This window comes from Aythya fuligula, chromosome 6 (genome assembly GCF_009819795.1).
Source record: "Aythya fuligula isolate bAytFul2 chromosome 6, bAytFul2.pri, whole genome shotgun sequence".
In the NCBI taxonomy this organism is placed as follows: domain Eukaryota; kingdom Metazoa; phylum Chordata; class Aves; order Anseriformes; family Anatidae; genus Aythya; species Aythya fuligula.
The window spans coordinates 21,863,383-21,881,989 of record NC_045564.1 but is presented as its reverse complement, the minus strand read 5'-3'; the positions used below and the strand labels follow the sequence as shown (position 1 = coordinate 21,881,989).

General features: G+C 34.8%; 1 protein-coding gene across 7 annotated transcripts in view; it reads right to left on the bottom strand.

The window, feature by feature from the left end:
- Positions 1-4,086: 4,086 nt before the first annotated feature.
- The window catches only part of KCNH7 (potassium voltage-gated channel subfamily H member 7), a 220,038-nt gene continuing 205,517 nt past the window's right edge, over positions 4,087-18,607 (bottom strand). For all 7 annotated transcript variants that reach the window (XM_032189879.1, XM_032189881.1, XM_032189876.1 and 4 more), the window contains 4 exons: positions 14,783-15,046; positions 9,922-10,087; positions 6,501-6,693; positions 4,087-5,184 (listed from right to left, as the gene is read on the bottom strand). In XM_032189879.1, coding sequence (XP_032045770.1) covers positions 4,918-5,184; positions 6,501-6,693; positions 9,922-10,087; positions 14,783-15,046 — 890 coding nt within the window. In that variant the 3' untranslated portion in view covers positions 4,087-4,917. The remainder of the gene's footprint in view (positions 5,185-6,500; positions 6,694-9,921; positions 10,088-14,782; positions 15,047-18,607) is intronic.

Here is an 18,607-nt window from a genome sequence, read left to right as displayed (position 1 = left end):
TTTGTGTGCTTCAAGCCAGTGAGAGGTGTTGTGTGTAATCTGTGCTTTTATGTTTATTCCCATGGTGTTATAAGTATATTAAATATTGAACTATTTTTTGAATTATAGTTTTGACACTGAAATGTATTCAAACTTTTGGATCCCTGTTAGTGGTGCTTGCATTGTAGTAATTAAATTCAAGTCAGTCATAAATGAAATATTCACATTCTGTTGCTCATGACTGAAATAAGTGTAATACGTTTATTTGTGCATATTTAGACTTCTTGCAAATATATTTTATGGTGATATAAAATACTGAATATGTGCAGTATACAAGTGCTTTTATTTGTACAGTAAACATTTTTCCAGGAAATCTTTTCTGAAAGCAAAATAAAACTTATATTAACTGTATTATATAAAAACCTGTTATACAAACAGGATTTGCCACAGTTCATAATAGTGAAGTATTTATCTAGATTAAATTTTCCAACTTTTTTGTATTTTCAGCTTTACAATATCATGAAGTTTCAGTATAGAAAATGTAAATAATACATAAAAGGGGCAAATCCATCCAGCAGGAGACTTTAATTTGGTCCATCTAATTTCCATTCCAAAGAGAATAGCTACATTCTGTATTCATTAATAATCAAAACTTCCCAAGTGGGCATTAAAAAAAAAAAAATACAAGTAGCTAGATGAAGAAAAATGTTTCCTCATTAATAATGCATTTCCATCTACTACTCATACACAGATATACAATGAGAGAAAGTAAGCTTGCCATAGTGATGCCTTCATGCAATTACAAGGTTCGGGACATGCTCCTTTAGTATCGTTGATAAAACTGAGCATGGTGATGACTTGCATAGGTGATCTATCTGTGGATTGTGTTTATTTTTCTCCTGTTAAGCTATTTATTGGTTAAGTTCTATAATAGTCTTCTTTTCAAGCTTAGAAAAAAATTGATGCACGGAGGAGATGTAGTATGTGTGATGCATTGACTGCTGTATGACATGAGTACGTTACCATTCCAACTTAAGGGAACTCTAGGTTCAGAGTAATCACATAGAAAGGACATTATGCATGCTCTTATCTAAAGTAGGTAAGGGGCTACTTAAAATTTATTTATGTCAATGGCTGCATACCAAGTCTGTTTCAGGTCTGAAGCAATTTTACAGTTTAAAATTAGTATTTTCATTAGATGTTTACATTTGAAGCATGTTAAATTTGAAAGTGAGACTATGTTCCTTGGTATTTGTGCACAGCTGCTAGATACTACAGATAACAGAATTTCATCCACCTATATTCTTAGTGGGCTTTGCATTAGTGATAATGAGGTAAGAGAAGTAAACAGATAAGGAACATGGAGTTTGCATTTTCTTTTCCTGCATGCGAAAAGAGGAGAAAGAAAGGCAACTTGGGAAACTTTGGTAAACATATGATTGCAACCATTTGGAGTAGCTGCAAGTAATGATGCAGGTTGGAACAAAGTCTCAAATTACTATCAATAAAAAATAGTAAAACAGAAAATGCAAACGAGTAGTCAGTACTTACAGCAGACTTGGCATACAGGCCTTTCCTTATCAGACCTATTTTAATTAACTTTGCGCTTGGTCTTCTTAATGGAGATAGGCACCAGATTAGTACTTCTTGCTTTGTCAGTCACTGTAATGCTCTTAGTACAACATTGTTAGTTAACTCATACTGAATCTGGAAGCTCTGCTTTTTAAGAAGTAAAGGGCAGCTACCTCTTTGACTTGAATAGAACTAATCTGGACTTGATTGAGGATAGTACAAGAGGAATTTGGCAGCAGGTTTCTACAAGCAAGTTCATTATTCTGCAGCAGATGTAGCGCAGGGTATGTATAGCCTGAATGATAACTCTTGCAGTTGGAGTGATTGTCCTGATTACTTTGATATTTCAGTACAATAGCTATTCATGAATTATCAGGATATTACTCTGCATCTGTGGGTTATAATGTATTATGTATTTTTACCAACACGTTTTAAATGTAAATAGCCAAGATAAGTCTTCTTAGGCTCAAGCATAAGCAATACCAAAATCTCCTAAATTTTTGAAAGATGCTATGGATATGTTAGAATAGCTGTGTATTGATGCATGGGTATGCAAGCCTTGTGTTATTCCTAGCTTTATTTGGGTAACACAGAGCAATTTCTACCTAGTTAGAAATGGACTGCATTTAAAGGGAGCCCTGCCCAGAAAAGATAAAAATAAAAAATGTTTTTTGCTGTTCCTATTTCTAAAAACAGTGGTTTGTACCTGTCTCTAGAAGAAAAAGGCTTGAAGCAGTGGGTCTTCATTTATTTCACTGTACTTAAACAAGAAAAGAAGGTATCTGAGAAGGCAGGTCTGTCTTTGGCAAGGAAGGGACAGATAGACTACCGCAAATTGAGTTGTCATCTATGTTTTGTTTCTTCACTTGTTGCCAGATATCTAGGGAACTTAGAATTTCTGTAACTTTGCAAAGTCTCCCTTAGTTGCCCCCATTTCAGATTTTCCTTTTGGATAAACACAGACAAAGAGAAGGAAAGGAACAAAGCCTTTTTAAGCCAATACAAGGATGGAGCTTTTCTTTCACTTGGAACAATTGTGGCAGTTGTTGCTTTTCCTCTTCCCCATCTTCTCCTTCCCCAGTTTTGCTCAGTCTCTTGGCATAAATATGAAATTCCAAATGATGAAACTGGGCAAAACGGATTTAGTAATGTTCATACATTATACTCTTTTCATTCATTTTATTTTTAATATTCCAGACCCTTTAAATGTGGCACAACCACAAATACTTCTTTAGACAATATGCTAACTTGTTCTTTGTAATGGATGTTAGTATTAGCTACTAGACTGAGATACAGCAGTTGTTGCTAATGCTTGCTATTGAAGGAAAAAAAAAAGCGCTATTTGACTTTGTTATTCAGCACTCCTCTTTTAATGGAGTATATGCAGGCAGAGATTCTAGCTGGCCCAGTGATGCTATTATGTAAGATCTGATCCTGCACTAAAGGCACTAAAAAGTGCATAACTCCCGTCATTGCAGTAGAAGTAAGAGCAGTCAGCATGTCGTAAGATATGCAGCTATCAACAGTCAACCAATGTGAGGCAGAAGACAATTTGATCACGTATGAGAAGGATTGGGTTCTCTTAACTTAGAGATATTTAGTTAATTTATTTTGGTATCTTTATATGCAAAGATAAAGCAGAGTGTTGCTTGGTATTTTGACACTAATTTTAAATGAGAGAAGATGGAGCCACCTTGTGTTTATTGACTGTGAATGACTAAGTGTCTTACGTATTATTCTGACCCTAACACATAATGTAGGTAACTCTTAATTTGAGGGTCAACCAGTCAACCACTATAGAATTACTCCACGCTGGTTTAGAGCAGCGGGATTTTTAGTTTAGAATTTCACTGCTCACCCACTAACTGGGTTACGTTCTTTTTTGAATTCAGTTCTCTTCCTAGAGGAATTTCATAGTAAAGCTTTAAGATTACAAAATCATGTGAACATTTTTTAATATTTAAAAACAGTAATAAAAAGATCAGTTCCTTCTAAAATAAACACAGCATTTGAAGCAGAATAATATTTTAATAAAATTAAATCTAAGTATTCACAAAGCATTATGCATATACAGTACATACTGTATTTAAAGCCTACAGACCTTAAATCATTTTATTCTAATGTAGTCAGCTTTGGACACAAGCTAAACTTACTTCTTTTGTAATAAGAAAGTTTACAATTGTTCCTCGGAGTGATCTTACATATATACATATATATAACTATATCTATACTCCTACATGTAAGTGTAGGTATATACACACACTTGTGTATATGTTTGTATATAAACATACACACACGTACACACATGTACATAATGTACATATATAATATACACACATGCACACATCCAGGAATGTGTGTGTGGTATGTGTGTCCACATACAGCTATACCCTATCTAGGATCATTGTAGAGGGGCCAGTCAGTAAAAAGAGAACTGCAAACAACCACCCTTATAATTATAAACCAAGAACTTAAGTATTTTTTAATTATACAGGTTGTTAATAATTTGTATTGAACAAAAGGAACACAGTCTTCTGTATTATATAGAAATTAGATTTATTGCATTTGATTATGTTTGTGTGACACATGAAGAGTACCTGCCTGCTCATGATAGCTATCTTCTTTGATGTGAATTAAAAAAATAATAATACTGGAAACAAACTATTCAATTAATATGTATGTTTTTGTGGATGCAATTTATGGTGATACCTTCCAGCACATGGCTGTTTTTCTGTATTGTTAAAGTACCGCCGTGTTGCTTTAATTGTTTTGGAAGGAGGCTGGTTTCTATGTCCTAATTGTTTTGAACCCAGAAGACTTGGTTACATTATTTGTTCTTTCTTTAGATGCAGAATCATTGCCGCTTATAGTAAAAAGCTCACTACAAGAAAGATAATCCAATTTTCAAAAGTGAGCAGAAGATTTTACTTGAATTTTAGATTGGTCAGGTTGGAGTTTTTTCTGTGTGAATTATTGTTATTGGTCTCCTATTTGTTCTGAAAACATATCCACAATAAAATACTGTTTCCATGACAGCAGTAAATAGTCATCTCCATGCAACGTAAACTGTAATTTCAGGACATGCATGTTATTTAAAAAATAAATAAAAATATAAGGTGCCTTGAGAATGCTGGCAGTTTTACGTTTAGAACATACAGTTAGTGTGTGTGTATGTATATATATTTACATCAGAACTGCTCAACTTTACCTTACAAGCTTCAGATTTAGGAAAATATACAGTACTTTTGCATATAATGGTATATTCCTTGTAGCCCCTGAGTCAAGTATAGAGGATTTAAATACAAAAAAGGAAAAACAGCCATTAAAAGCACTTACATTTTTATGTGAAGTAATAGTATAAAAGTATTATTTCCCAGGAAGACCAGGATCGGAAACATGCCTATGAAGACTCAAGATTCCTACAGTGCTTAGTGAAGATTCTGGCAAGGAAGGGTGCCTAACTGGCTGGAGATAAGTTTTACAACGCTGTGGGGGATGCTCTACAGACTGGTCACGTTCTTGATCTAAAAAAGAAGCCAGGTTGTCTTCTGAGGCAGTGTTAAGATGCACTCCACTTGAGAGGGATTCTTTGGATTTAAGTTTCGATTTTTCAAGGTCTAGAAATTCAGGACACTGGAAAAGAGAAGAAATAAGATGGCAATAATTGTATCAGTCTCTTCTAGTCTCTTATTTCTCCTCAAAATGAGCACAATCAGATTGTTGGAAAACCATGTTTGACAATTAAGCAGTGTGCTGAAATATTTTTTACATGGTACTGCATTTGCTTTAATGTAAGTGAATGCAATTCTGTTGATTAGTTATAGAATCTGGGAGTTTTGTCCCCTTCTCTGTCATGCTCATGTGACATCAAGAAACAAGTATATATCCTTTCTGAAGGACTAAATACTCTTGAGGCCTAGTCTAAGAGTGGATTTCAATATTCCTGAATTTGTAGTTTCAGGCTGCACCTCTGGAATTGCTTCAATCCAAACACTAAAACCATTTGGATTCGTCTCAGCACTCAGTTCTTCACTTTTAAACTCAGAATCTGTGCAAAGTGTGCAGTGTGCCTGCTGATGTTTGTTTCTAGAGGGTTGCTAGATTTCTGTTCTGACAGATACGTATTTTTTGTGTAGGTGCATACATGGTGGGTAAATGCTTCTGAAAACTGCTACATGCATGCTTGCTGCCCTGATAATCTTTATGCATGTGAACTGATGCTTTCTGGATGATTGGACTTACTGTGCCTGTATGTGTTTCAGCATATGCATGAGGAATCTGGCACATCCAAGCACGCTGGATTTACTAATTGCATGCTGCAGTGTATCTGCAAATAACATGCCACGTCTCTGTTCAAACTGTTAAATTCAAGAAATGCCAAACAAATTTGGAAAATAAAATTCTGTCTGAACAGAATTGGGGTGGAAAACATGTATTGGAAAATGCAGGTATGCAGCAGCTTTGTATTTTCAGCAGTGGCAAGGGATTGTACATAAGATTTTTTCTCCCCTCATGCTTCTATATGTATATAACCACCCTACTGCCTCAGCTGGACTTCTCTGGCCTCTGCCTTCATGAAAACAGTTATGGTGTTTCTCAGGACTTCAAGAACTGGACCTATAACAGATGCTCCTGCACAGGCAGGTCTGATGCTAGGAGAGCATTTGTGCTAGCACTTGCATATAATATTTGTTGTTTCTGCTTGTTTTTGTGAAATGCATGGTAATTAAGTAAATTGGTCTGATTATAAGATCACTTTATGAATCTCTAAAACCCTCACAGAAAACGTGGCCTCTGAAAATACGGTATCAAAGTCCACTGCAGAGGTGCTGGATCAGAATAAGAATTTCACATTCTTTAATGAACAAGCAATTAGATTAGTATGTATTTCTTCCATCATAAGCTAACAAGATTAGCAAGGCTCTTGATTTTTTTAAATGTGTACATACCTGAGATGAAGGACTGAAACTTCTGTCTGTTTTAATTGATGCTACAGGATGAAGCGTTTGTGTAAACCGAATTGCTGGCTGCTGATACTCTGCCCCTGCAGTCACCATGCTATAGGCAGGTGGAATGAGCGTTGACTGCCTTTGCAGAAGCTGCAGGATGGTTTGGATATCAGCAGTCATCTGGGATTCAAGCCTAGAGAAGTTACATAAAATCAGTTAATATGTGGTCAGGAATGGGTATGTTTTAAAATATGGGTTACAGATGCATTCAAGAAGGACTTGCAGCTTATTAATAAAGCAAACTATTGCTTTTTATGACATGACCATGCCTTAAGTAGGAAAGAACAGAAGAGGGAGTACTGAGCCCTTCCAAAGCTTGCTAGCTCTCCCTTTCCTTTGCAGAATGAGCTCATTACTGTCCTTTATTTTTGCAACAAACAGTAACACAGGGGGAACAGTTCTTTAGTTGAAATCAAGAGGAATAACTGTACTCTCTTCATTGAAACTAAATTAATTTGTACTGGCTTAGGGTGGGACTCTTGTTCTGGTGGATCTGTCAATTAATTTTGACATGCCAATGCTAATAGAATGCACCAAAATAAGCAGAAAACTACATTCATGTTCTTCCACACTTAAAAAATGAAAGATACTTTCAAGAAAATATCCTTAAAAAACACAAACAACACAACAACTGACCAGGTTTCTTTACTGTGAAAATTTATACAAACCATAGAATTAATTTCTATGTTTCTTATGTTCAAACTCGGTAGCTTTTTTCTTTTTTCCAATTTTCATAAATTGTTATATGACTTCTGAAACATTTAAGCTGCTTATGTTCATACTTACAATTGCATAGCACTGAATTGATTTTCAAATGGTCTTACCAATATCATTGACAAGTTCAGCAATAAGGAATGCGTGTTGTTCCTCCCCAGTTCCTAGAAGGCTACAGACATGCTATGATGGACTGTGATGCAGATATACAGCCTTCTGTATTGCAACTCATCCTCTGACAGAATAAGCAAATCTTTGTCAGCAGCCTTTAGTGTTGTGAATGTTACTACTTAGGCTCCCTACAGCAGCAGAATTGATCCTGCTGCTGACAGATCTTTGTGTTTACCAGGATTTTTTTTTTTAATATTGAAGTAGTCCATCACCTGTGTCACTTATTTATAAATGCATCTATGAAATTAATCTGAAAAGTATGCCCAGAGGATTTAGGTATTTAGGATGCTGTTTCTTTTTTTTATTGGGAGAAGCAGGCTTTGTGGCATCAGCTGCTATAATGAAAGGCCCAAACCCTGAGGTTAGTCAGTTCACGCGCTATTTGCCTTCTTGGGTTGCTTGCTACTTGAAAATATGCTGATCTCACACAAGCATGATGCTGATGCCACAGGGGAAAATACTTCAGCAGCAGCATGACACCATCCAGAGAGCTTCTGTCTGCTAAACTTGAGGTTTACTATCTCAGTTGATTAAAAGGGATTTAGCATTGGACTTGTATCAGCAATTGTCTTTTGCTTTGAATTAATTCTGAAATGGCTCACTTCTTTGTCAGCACTTGATAGGGATTTCCTAGTACTTCAAATCAAAGAGTACATCTGGCACTGTTTATTCATCTTTTCATTATGGCATGTATATCTTCTCCCTCCTTTCTTTAGAATTTTAAAAAAGGTCCATGTCATGCCACCCAAAGGAAAAGGCATGAGAACTTTAGGCACTTGGCCTAGAGTCTCCATGAAATCCAATGGCTAAAAGGTGAAAAACGGAGATAGTGCTAGGGTCATAGTCCTGCTACAGTGGCTTTCCAGCCTTCTATGTCCATTTAACAATTTGACTAGCATGCTGAGCTTGACATGGAAAAGGACAGGAAAATGTGACCCCCCAGCAGGTCTGATCTGACATAAGCCAGACAGAATATTGTCTGTTACATTCATAGAAAATCCAGCAAGGCCCCAAATCCTGAAAGCATGAAAAGCTTTAAAAACATGTAAAGAGTTAAAGTATAAAATGATTTAATAAAATTCACAACAATTTAAATCTTAGTTTATCAATAACAATGGTATTCTCTCACTGCAAAATATTGGGAACTTATGTAAGATTTTGGTGAAACTGTGGGTAAACTTGAGATATTATTTCAGTTTTAAGAGCTTAAGATTTCAGGAGATGTAACTGAAAGACTGTTAATTCCCACTGTTAATAGGGAACATGCAGATATTTGGCTATGTGACATTTACAGTTCCTTGGATTACTTGACTACTGCAATTAGAAATTACAGCAATTTAGGCTTGCAAGTTAAAAATGTCTTTTTAATGTACTCTATAGTATTCAGAAAAGAAAAATACTGTGTTTTGATTGGCTTATAGTAGATGAAAGAAGCACTATACCATTAACCTGGCTTTAAACTGATTGCTAAAATATACAGCACAGAATGCCAATGAAGACTACTAAAGCACAATTGGGGCTGAGTGTGTGTCATAGTACTTGTCATGGAAAAATATTGGAAATAATAAAGAAGCTAAAGACCTGAGCATAAGGCAATTTAAAATTAAGTGAAATTACCAGGTAAACTATAGTGTGTGATGGATCAAAGTTCTGTAACTGTATTTTTAATATGCTATAAACTATGCTGCTTAGCTGCCGAGAAAGAGCAATATATTAAAGATAAGAGAGAAGAAAGAAGAGGCATTTTATTAAGTGAGGTAATAATGTATTCTGATGAAGAAAATGTCAATTTTCTGTTGTAATGGGTGTTACGTATTTTGCCTTTGCATACTTCCATATCTTACTTATTATAGAGGCAGTTGCAAAAGAAGTTAATGCACCTAAAATGAAGCTTGCCTGTAATGTAAATGCTCTCTTTTTAAGGAAAGCAGTTGGTTTACTTTGGACTTCAGGAAAGAAAAAAATGCTTCAGATACTGAAGATGTTGAAAATTGCTGTTTTGTGGACATGTGAAAATCTTAGGAATCAATGCTGAAGAAAAGGCATTCCAGCTGAGATTTACATTTAGCAAGTTTAGGTGCCTCATTAAGGTTTCTTGGTTAAAAAGTTGGACTCTTAGGCTGCCTGTTAGTTGAGGAGAAAGATTCTTCAGCATGGCAATTCAGAGTCACTAATGCAGGTACCTAGAGGTAAGTGACATTATTCTGGCAGCAATTTAAAAATTTTTTACTTATCATTCCCATTTTTTTCCAAGAATCTAAAAGGTTGAATTTAGGTGATTTTATGAATTCCTATGAATTTATATGGACAACAAAGTGATATTCCCATCCCACATATTTTTGTACTTTTGAACTTCCAAAGACATAAATGATTCTGGAAACTTTCTGAGCAAATTTATTCCTCCTGTGGTATCATTTGTATCCATTAAATTATGTACCCTTTCACAAATATATTTTTATCATATCTCTGTTTTTACCTGTTGAGTTGTTCTTGAAGTAAATCTAATCGATTCTCCACGTCCCCATATACATAGTCACTTTCAGTATCGCAGATGCCCCATGTAACATGGGGTAATGCTGACTGACTCGGGGAGTCCTGGTACTCCCTGATGTTCTCCTCCCAGTTTCTTTTATCAGCAATATCTGATGAAAACAAAACCCATAAAAAAGTATAGATTTATATACATGCTGTTAGAAAGGATTGGCACTCATCAAACATTCCACTTACCAGTGTTTCCCAAACCTTGGAAGTCAATTTGGTATGGTGACAATTTGCCTGAATTGTCTTTGTTCCTTACCACTGTTTAAGGAAAGATAATAGTGGACACATCCAAAAATTTTATATTTTTAACATAAAGATAGCGACATGCTAATACTTTGAAGCTGTAGATAAACAAATGCATCCTATTTCATTAGTTTTCTTTCTATTATTTTACCAGTGAACCCCCAGTTTTCTCAAGATTTTTAACAATTCATTTTTCATTGAAATTAGAAGTGTTTGTTCTAAGCTAACCCTAAATTATTTACTTGAATTTATTTGTGTGTTTCAGAGACCTGGCTAGAACCTCTTCTCTTGCCCTTGAATGTGAAATGTATTTACTATTTAGCTTTTTGGTTTAAAAGGAGAACTTGGTGTGTTGCATTTACAGCATTTGATATACATTACAGTGCATTGGAATGTCTCCCCTAGAGACCTCTGCTAGCTGCCTTTCTTACTAGTAATTGTAACACTGCTTCTCTTAACAAGGTAAATGAAGTGTGATACATTTTCTCTGAGACAGAGGCCATCTAATGCAGCTCATAATGCTTGCAAAGGGATACTGGTTATTATTTTCAAAAGGAAATTGATTTTTGTTGATGTAGTTTTAGCATCACTTTTCTCCAACCCAACCCTTACATTGGTGTGTAAAGCATGTTTCAGAGACTCTTAAAGTACTGTGGTGTGAAAGGTGCCAGTTCATTTTGTTTAATAATCTGTGACTCCTAAAAGAACGAAATATTCTGCATTTCTAGGTCAGTCATAGGTCACTTGTAATACTAAATGAAGGTTCATGATAAAAAAAAATAAAAAATATTTTTGAAGTACAGATAAAAAAATGACGATGACTGTTCCAGGTCCCAGCCTATACTTGTTGTATGCAAATTCCATCCCTCTTGTCCCTCCCATATTTTAGGTCTCTGTTTTCAAACACTGCAACTTACTATGCACGCCTGCTTAGTTTTCTGGTTTGAGCTATTTTCCCTTCTTCTTTGCTTAATTTACATCTCTGTGCATTTATTAATTAGTTTACATTCCCAGTTTCAGGCTTTTTTTCCTGCTCACCAAACTGGTGAAATGTTAAAAAAATTATTTATTGTGGGATATATTAGTTGTACATACCCTTATTTGATATAGAATGAAGATCTTGCTGTGAGCTTTGCAGACCCTACAGGTGGGGTTTATTTAGGACGAACAGTGCTTTCTCTACATATACTACTTCCCATCCTCTGTCTTTGTTACTTTGATTCAATCTGTTGTCACATAAACAGTCAAAAATTGCTTAGTACCACTCAGATTCTCCTCTGCTCTGGAAAAAAAAGGCTGTTGAAACTTTAATACTTGTCCAGTACAACTCCCGTTAGGTTCATATTTGTAATTATTTAACCATGTGAAGATATAGAATACATTTAAAGTTCTTATTGGGCTCGGACTGGTGCTTCAATGTACAGCTAGAGAAGAACCTTGACTGCTTATAAGGCAGTAGCTTCAGTCGTATGAGCAGTTGGATGTGAATCCCACACGTCTCAGTAGTCCCTTAATGGTTTGCTCAGAGCTTCTCCTAACACTTCTTTTGGCACTGCATGCTGATAACTCTGCATAGGTTACATTCATTTCTCACTCGTGATTTTTTTCTAAGCAACCATAGAAGCCAGAGACATGTTTCAAAGAAAAGAGAAAAAAAAACAACAGTGTGGGTGACATGTGAGAGTTTTGTCTAAATGCTATTAGCTAATCCTTTTCAAACACATCTTTAAGCAGTGTTATCTAAGTAAAGAAATAGGGGAAAAAAAAAAAAAAAAAAAAAAGGAAAAGATTTCCTGCTCAGATTTAGTATTTCAAGTAGATTTAGTCAGGAAGGGGAGCTCTTACTACATGATTCCAAAAGGAGGAAGAGACTTTCTCCTCTTTTTAATCAGAGAGGTGCTTACTGCATTATCTGCTCTTTGTTTAGCAGGTGGTAGAAGGTTTCCTGGAGCTGTAGAGAGTGTTTGGATTTCATGTGGCATGACCTGTAACTGATTTTATGCACTGAACAGAAGGAAGGGGAAAGAGATTTCATCTTGGCTACACAGAAACCTATTCAGGTTCTCAGCCCACTTAAGCCAACAGAAAGAGGAAAACAATGTCAGAGAAGCATGTAATTTGGATTTAGTGGGCGCACATGGCACAATTTGCAGTGTCCAAGGAAGCTGGAAAGCTCTCAGCAAAGTGAATGGAACAAGCTACAACAAATTCAGGGGTAAATTTTTCAACTGTGGTTGTGGATGTTGTAAATCCAGTGGAATTACTTTTAAGTAGATTTTCAGATTTTCACAGATTTTCAGGACTAGAAAGTAAAATTATAGGCCTTACATTTCACTGCTTTTTAATGGCCTGCAAAACCAAATTGTCGGCTATTTTACACAGTAAATCATTCAGTAAAATCTCGTATTTTCCAATGCTTTTGATTATCCCAGGGAAATCACAGATAGTTTTTGTCTCAGAATATGTATTTGTAGACTGTTAAACATTAAATTTGTGACAAAGCAAGTGATTTGGCACTCAAATTATAAAATTAGTTCATACCCTATAAGAAAGACTCTTGACATCTCTTGTGGGATACAGAATCGTACTGTTCTAAGCATATTTTCAGATACTTCCACATACACCCATATCCTCAGAAAAACTGAACAGCAGTTACAACTCTATAACCAGCTGTGGTCTTCTATGGCTTGAAGAATTCTAGACTGAGAACTAGATCAATACATGTGTAACTTGGTTCATCTGAACAGTTAATGAACCAATCTTATGGCCTAAATAATGACTGAGTGAGAATAGAAATAGCATCTTTCTGCAGTATTTAGATGAGCAGCTATGGAAAAATTATCAGATCTCCTCAAAGGAGGCATATGTTTTAATCATAGTTTTCAGGATTATGAAAAGTTGTTTATGAAGTTTTTGTCCTCATTATCTGATATCAACTAATTATTATTAGTTGTCTTTCTGTTTATCAACAGTAAGGAATGAAGCTTAAAACAAAAGCTTAAAACAAAACTAAAGATAACTAAATATGTATCAGTTACAGTAAATATGTATCATATACAGGTGCATTTATATTAATCTACATATACTATGGTAGCCTTATAAAGATGCATACATATAGTTAGTGTTTATTTCAAAATTTTATTATATTTATAACTACTTTTATTGTACTATATAACCAATCTCTTATAAGAGTAGGAATAACAGTTTAAAACATACATCAATCAAAGCTGACCTTGTTTTGTTTTATTGAAGATTTTATGAAGGTTGCAAGAAGGGTAACAAGCTTCCACACATGTTATCAGAAATGCTAAAGTACAAAATGTGTCTTAATCAAAACATGTAACCTATATACATGCTAAATTTAGCTCAATTAAAATCTGCAATAGGCTGTCTTGGAAAACATTGCTATAGCTACAAGGACACGTTTCTGGCTACTGTTTGAGAAAAGGTAAGCTTTCAAATATCAGTATGTATGCAACAAGTTTATGAGGTGCACATTTATATAGTCCTATAGTCCTAACTTGTGAAGAACAGGCTTCACATATTCATACCTTTAAAAAGAAAAACAAATACTGTTTGGCCTGCTCAATCATTAGGATACTTTAATTTTATAATTTACAAGCTTAAAGTTTATTGGTTAAATTGCTTAAATAAAGTTAAATGGTTAAATTGCCTTAAACGGAAAGAAACTTAGAAGGGAGGTAAATATGTAATTCTTTCCTTCAGACTGAAATAATCACAAGCAAACTTTCAATAACACTATAGCTGTATATTAATCTGGAGCTTTTCATTAATTTCCCTTCACATCACTAAGACAATTAGCATTTTAGTATATTAGGTGTAATTTTATATAAAATTAACTTAGATTGCTTAATAATTTTTGATCATTTGTCATATACAAATGGCCAACTATTTGTTCTTATATTTTACTTAAGGAAGTCAGGATTTGTTCTGTGATGTGATAGCATTCTTTTGAACCAACATGTACAGCCAAATGGGATAGAATTCCTTCAGGCTATTATGAATTTCTTTCACTGAATTTTGGTTGTGCATTGTCAATGCGGAGAATGGTAATAATTATCTGAAAACAATTATTTTTTTGGTGTGCATGCATGACCATCTCTAGATTTATTTAACCCTTATGTAGGATTTTGTGCTGTCACCCAACTCAAGAACGTCAAACTCCTTTGGAAGTACTCTTTACTGCTCTGAATGTAGTTTTCATTCATGAGCACTTAGTGAGGTCTAGTACTAGTTGACAATTTTGAAGATTTTGTTTAAAATTATTTTCTATGGTAAGTCAGTTACAAGATGAATACATGAACCTTTGGGAGGTTCTGTAATCTGGTCCCACAGCCATTGTATCAAACTATAGCAATCCTCTTGGGAAATAATATTTTTGATCTAAAATAGTTTTTCATGTTAATCTTTTGGAAAACACAAAAGTAACTATTATGTAAAGAAGCATTAGAACCATTAAGAAAATTATTTTTGATAATCAAGCCAAATAAGACGTCTACTCAAACTCTAGAAAATTGCACCAATTATATTACCTTTGCAAGAATTGCTTCTTTTGTCGATAAGAATTTCTTCTGTTGCATGAACCATTTCTTCAAAGTCCACCTCTGTGGTTTTCTCTGTTACAGATGGGTAGTCAGCTATTCCAGTGAACAGGGGTTTTTGCTCATCTTCAATGGAGGACACAAAGGATGACGAGCCACTTTTTTTCTCCTCAAAGTGTTTCTTAATAGATTGATAATATCTGTTGTTGTCCCCTGAGGGTTCAGGATCATTCTGATCATTCTCTTTGAAATAATCTGTTAGATAGAAATAATTGTATATAATATGCAGTTCATGAAACTAAATATGCAGTTTCATGAAGCTAGTGAAACTGTTCTAGATTATTCTGGTCACAGGATGGAGATTATTCATATATCAGTCACAAAGTTCACCACCTATTAGAATAAATTACGTTAAAACTTTTTTTTATATTCCTGTATCAGAGGAGATTTATATTTCTCTTAAATTCCCAGAAGACATTTGCACGTATCTGTCTTCATATGATTATCTCAAAGTAACTTTTAACATTAGCCCAAATTCCTTTTGAATGAATTGCAATTCTCTGATTATCCAATCATATGAGTAAGGTATACAAGCTGTGATATATATGGTAGGAAAGTAACAATCACATTCAGAATGAATCTTTCATTAATTACATTCAAGGTCTGGAGTGGGGAACAGCAGGTTCAGTAGTCTTAAAAGGTGGAAAATAAAAATATAGATTTAAAGCCTTTACAGAACATGTTGTAAAAATTAAATAGGATTTAAATGCAAGAATGATCATTTGTGAATATAGAAAACTGCCGACCTCTTTTCAGCATAAACTTGAAGCTAATTTCAAATTCAATATTTGGTCTTACCTATTTTTAACTAAAATGTCAAGATAATTCCAGTTCTGTTATTTATTTAAAACACATTTTAGCAGAGTAGTCTCAACAACGTATAAATACTGTATCTAGTTTGCATTAACTTCCTGGGGAGACAGCATGATTTCCCATCTGCTTTGTGCTAATTACAAATCAACATATTTCTGGAATGTGTGTAGTCTTTACAGACCTCAGTAGTGGTTAATGCAACATTTAGTATGTTCTCTAGATTTCTTCTCTCTTTTGAGACCATATGAGTCACTTGTTTGGTGACTATAATGAAATGAAACTGTGGCATTATCTAATTCTCTTTATTGCACATGAAGAGAATGCCATATCTGTACAGACCACTCTGCAGGAGTCCAGACATCTGTGAGCAGTGAGGGCAGGTGATGGTCAACAAAATAAAACCAATACCAAGGCAGGTCTCTGTAACCGTACCCTCTGGAGTCTCCAGGAGCAATTAACACAACCCTGGACTGAAGTAATTTTATTTGGCTTTTGGTAAACAGGATTACCAGCTGTAAGTGATACTGGTGATACTCTGATACTGCTAAGGCATCAACACAAAAGCAAAGCAGCTGGCAGTGTAAAATACTTGGGCAATGTTCAGACTGTGTAGTTGTCCCATGTTCCCTGCATCTCCCTTCTCCAAAGTAGTACAAAAACAAAAGAAAGCTTAATAAGAAAATTCTAATGTAGATGTCTCCCATGGCTTTTCTTGTGGGAATATATGGTGAAATGCATACAGTCATGCTACAGTAAATTGTCTTAATTACTTACTGCTTGACTGACTTCAACCTGTGAAAAAGACCTTATAATGAAAGCTTGAAATTGCCATTTTTAGGGTAATTTTTTATGTTCATGGGATTTTGTGCACTAACAGTAGCTGTAATGAGCACCCTGTGGAATACAAATCAATCAAATCATTTTTAGGGGAGGTCATTGAGACTCTAATGAAAAAAATTGTATAGTAGCTGAAGTATAGCAGACTGTCTTATCTGTTATACTCATGGAATACTAAAATGCTATCTAGAAACAAGAAGCCAGATTTTGCTAACAATTACACTGCTGTAAAAGCAGGGTAATTCAATTGATGTCCCTGCATTTAGTCTGCATCTATTTCAGAACAACAGAGCATATTCTTTTCCAAATGCTGTCCTGATATAATGAACTCCCTGGCATTAGAAAGACATTGAAGATCTGTTGAATGTAAGGTCTTGCCCATTGAAATCAAGGAATAATTTTTAACCAGATCATCTATTTCAAAATATGCATCTTTTATTTTAGTGCCATTGCTTTATCTGCTAGCCATCTGGATATATTCAGAAAGTCAAAAGTTGCTTTCATTTTTAAAGACTCTTATTTGATGCTAGAGATTCTTCTGCCTGTAGAATAATCCCATTATACTCTGCAACTAGAACAGGAATTAAAATAGAAACTGCTTTTTTTCATTTGACTCTTCAGGACCTGATGAAGGTGCAAGCTCAGCACCTCAGATCAACCAATTAGCAGTGCTCAGTGGAAAGATATTACAAATAATGTCTAGGCAGTGCTTTATTCAGAGTGTGAATTTCTCTATTTTTTCCTTCATTTTCTAATGAAATCCAGTCATTGGTTTGGAATGAATTTTCCAGAAGAGAAGAGTTTTGTATCTGTTTATATGCATGTATGGATAAGTTCATTTTCTGTCACACAGACATGAAGTTTCAAAAGGATTCTCTTCTCCTTTTTTTTTTTTCGTGTCCAAAAAAATAAATAAATGTGATAATTAAAAAAAAAAAAAATCCCTCATACTAGTGCTTCCTCTTTCCTTTTCTAGTAAGACAATTTTCACTCTCTAATTCTGATCACTAGGAAAAACATTCTGCTGAAGCTGATTCTTTTGTAACTTTCTGCTTTACCGAACATGCACAAACATCATTTGCACTCTTTATGGGACTCACGTTAGCCTGTTATGTGGTTTGGGTGCCTGCCAAATTTACAGGCAATGTCATCTGACATTTGCTGCATGGAAATTCCAAATCCTTCACAGTAATTTTTAGAAGGTCTGTGTCCTGCTTGTACTAGTAAAGGAGGGGAAGAAACAGGGTTGTCATGAGGGCAATGAAATGCAGCTATGACATAGACTTATAGAAATATTGGCATAAAACCTTGCTTAGTTCGATGGTTACCAGCGATCAAAGAAATTTCATATATGTGCTATGGTCAGCCTGTAGTATTGAAGTTTCATGTTATTCAAACAGTTGCAGTCTTCATGAACTTAGACGACTTTCTCTTAACATATTACTCTGCTACAAGTGATATTGGTGAAAGTGTCAGTAATCTATTACATGCGGAGCAGCATTGTTTAATATTACTGTAATTTCATTAACTGGAATTTGTCATACTTAATTAGGCTGGCTATGTAGCCTAATGTTTCAGAAGAAGGCAAATTTTAACTCCTTTTTTCAGCCGTCCAATAAAAAGCCCCATAATATGCCTTGACAAATTCAATTTTGCACAGGAAATGAGGTGAATGACTTCCTCACCCCTGCAGAAAGCAATTTATATCCCAAACCATCAGACACACAATCCTTATCATTAAAATTATCTGTATAACTATAAATCTGTTCAGCAGACATGACATTGTCCTATCCTTTTGAAAAATCCTACCGTATCTTTTTACGTTACACCAAGTAAGTCCCTTGACTTACTTGAAGAAAGAAATAAATAAGAAAAAAGTAAGAAGAAATGCATGCTGTGACTTTGAAGGAGAGATGGTTGATTGTACAAAAGACTTCAGATCTTCAGATTCCCAGCAAGTATTTTGCTTCAACTGTTACTAGCTCTTTCTTTGTGATATTCACAAATGTTCCTGTGTTGGACAATCTGTTTTTCCTATGTATGAACAAAATATTTGCTAGTGAGCAAGACTGCTCGTTGTCTGTTCTTTAATTAAAAAATGTCAGT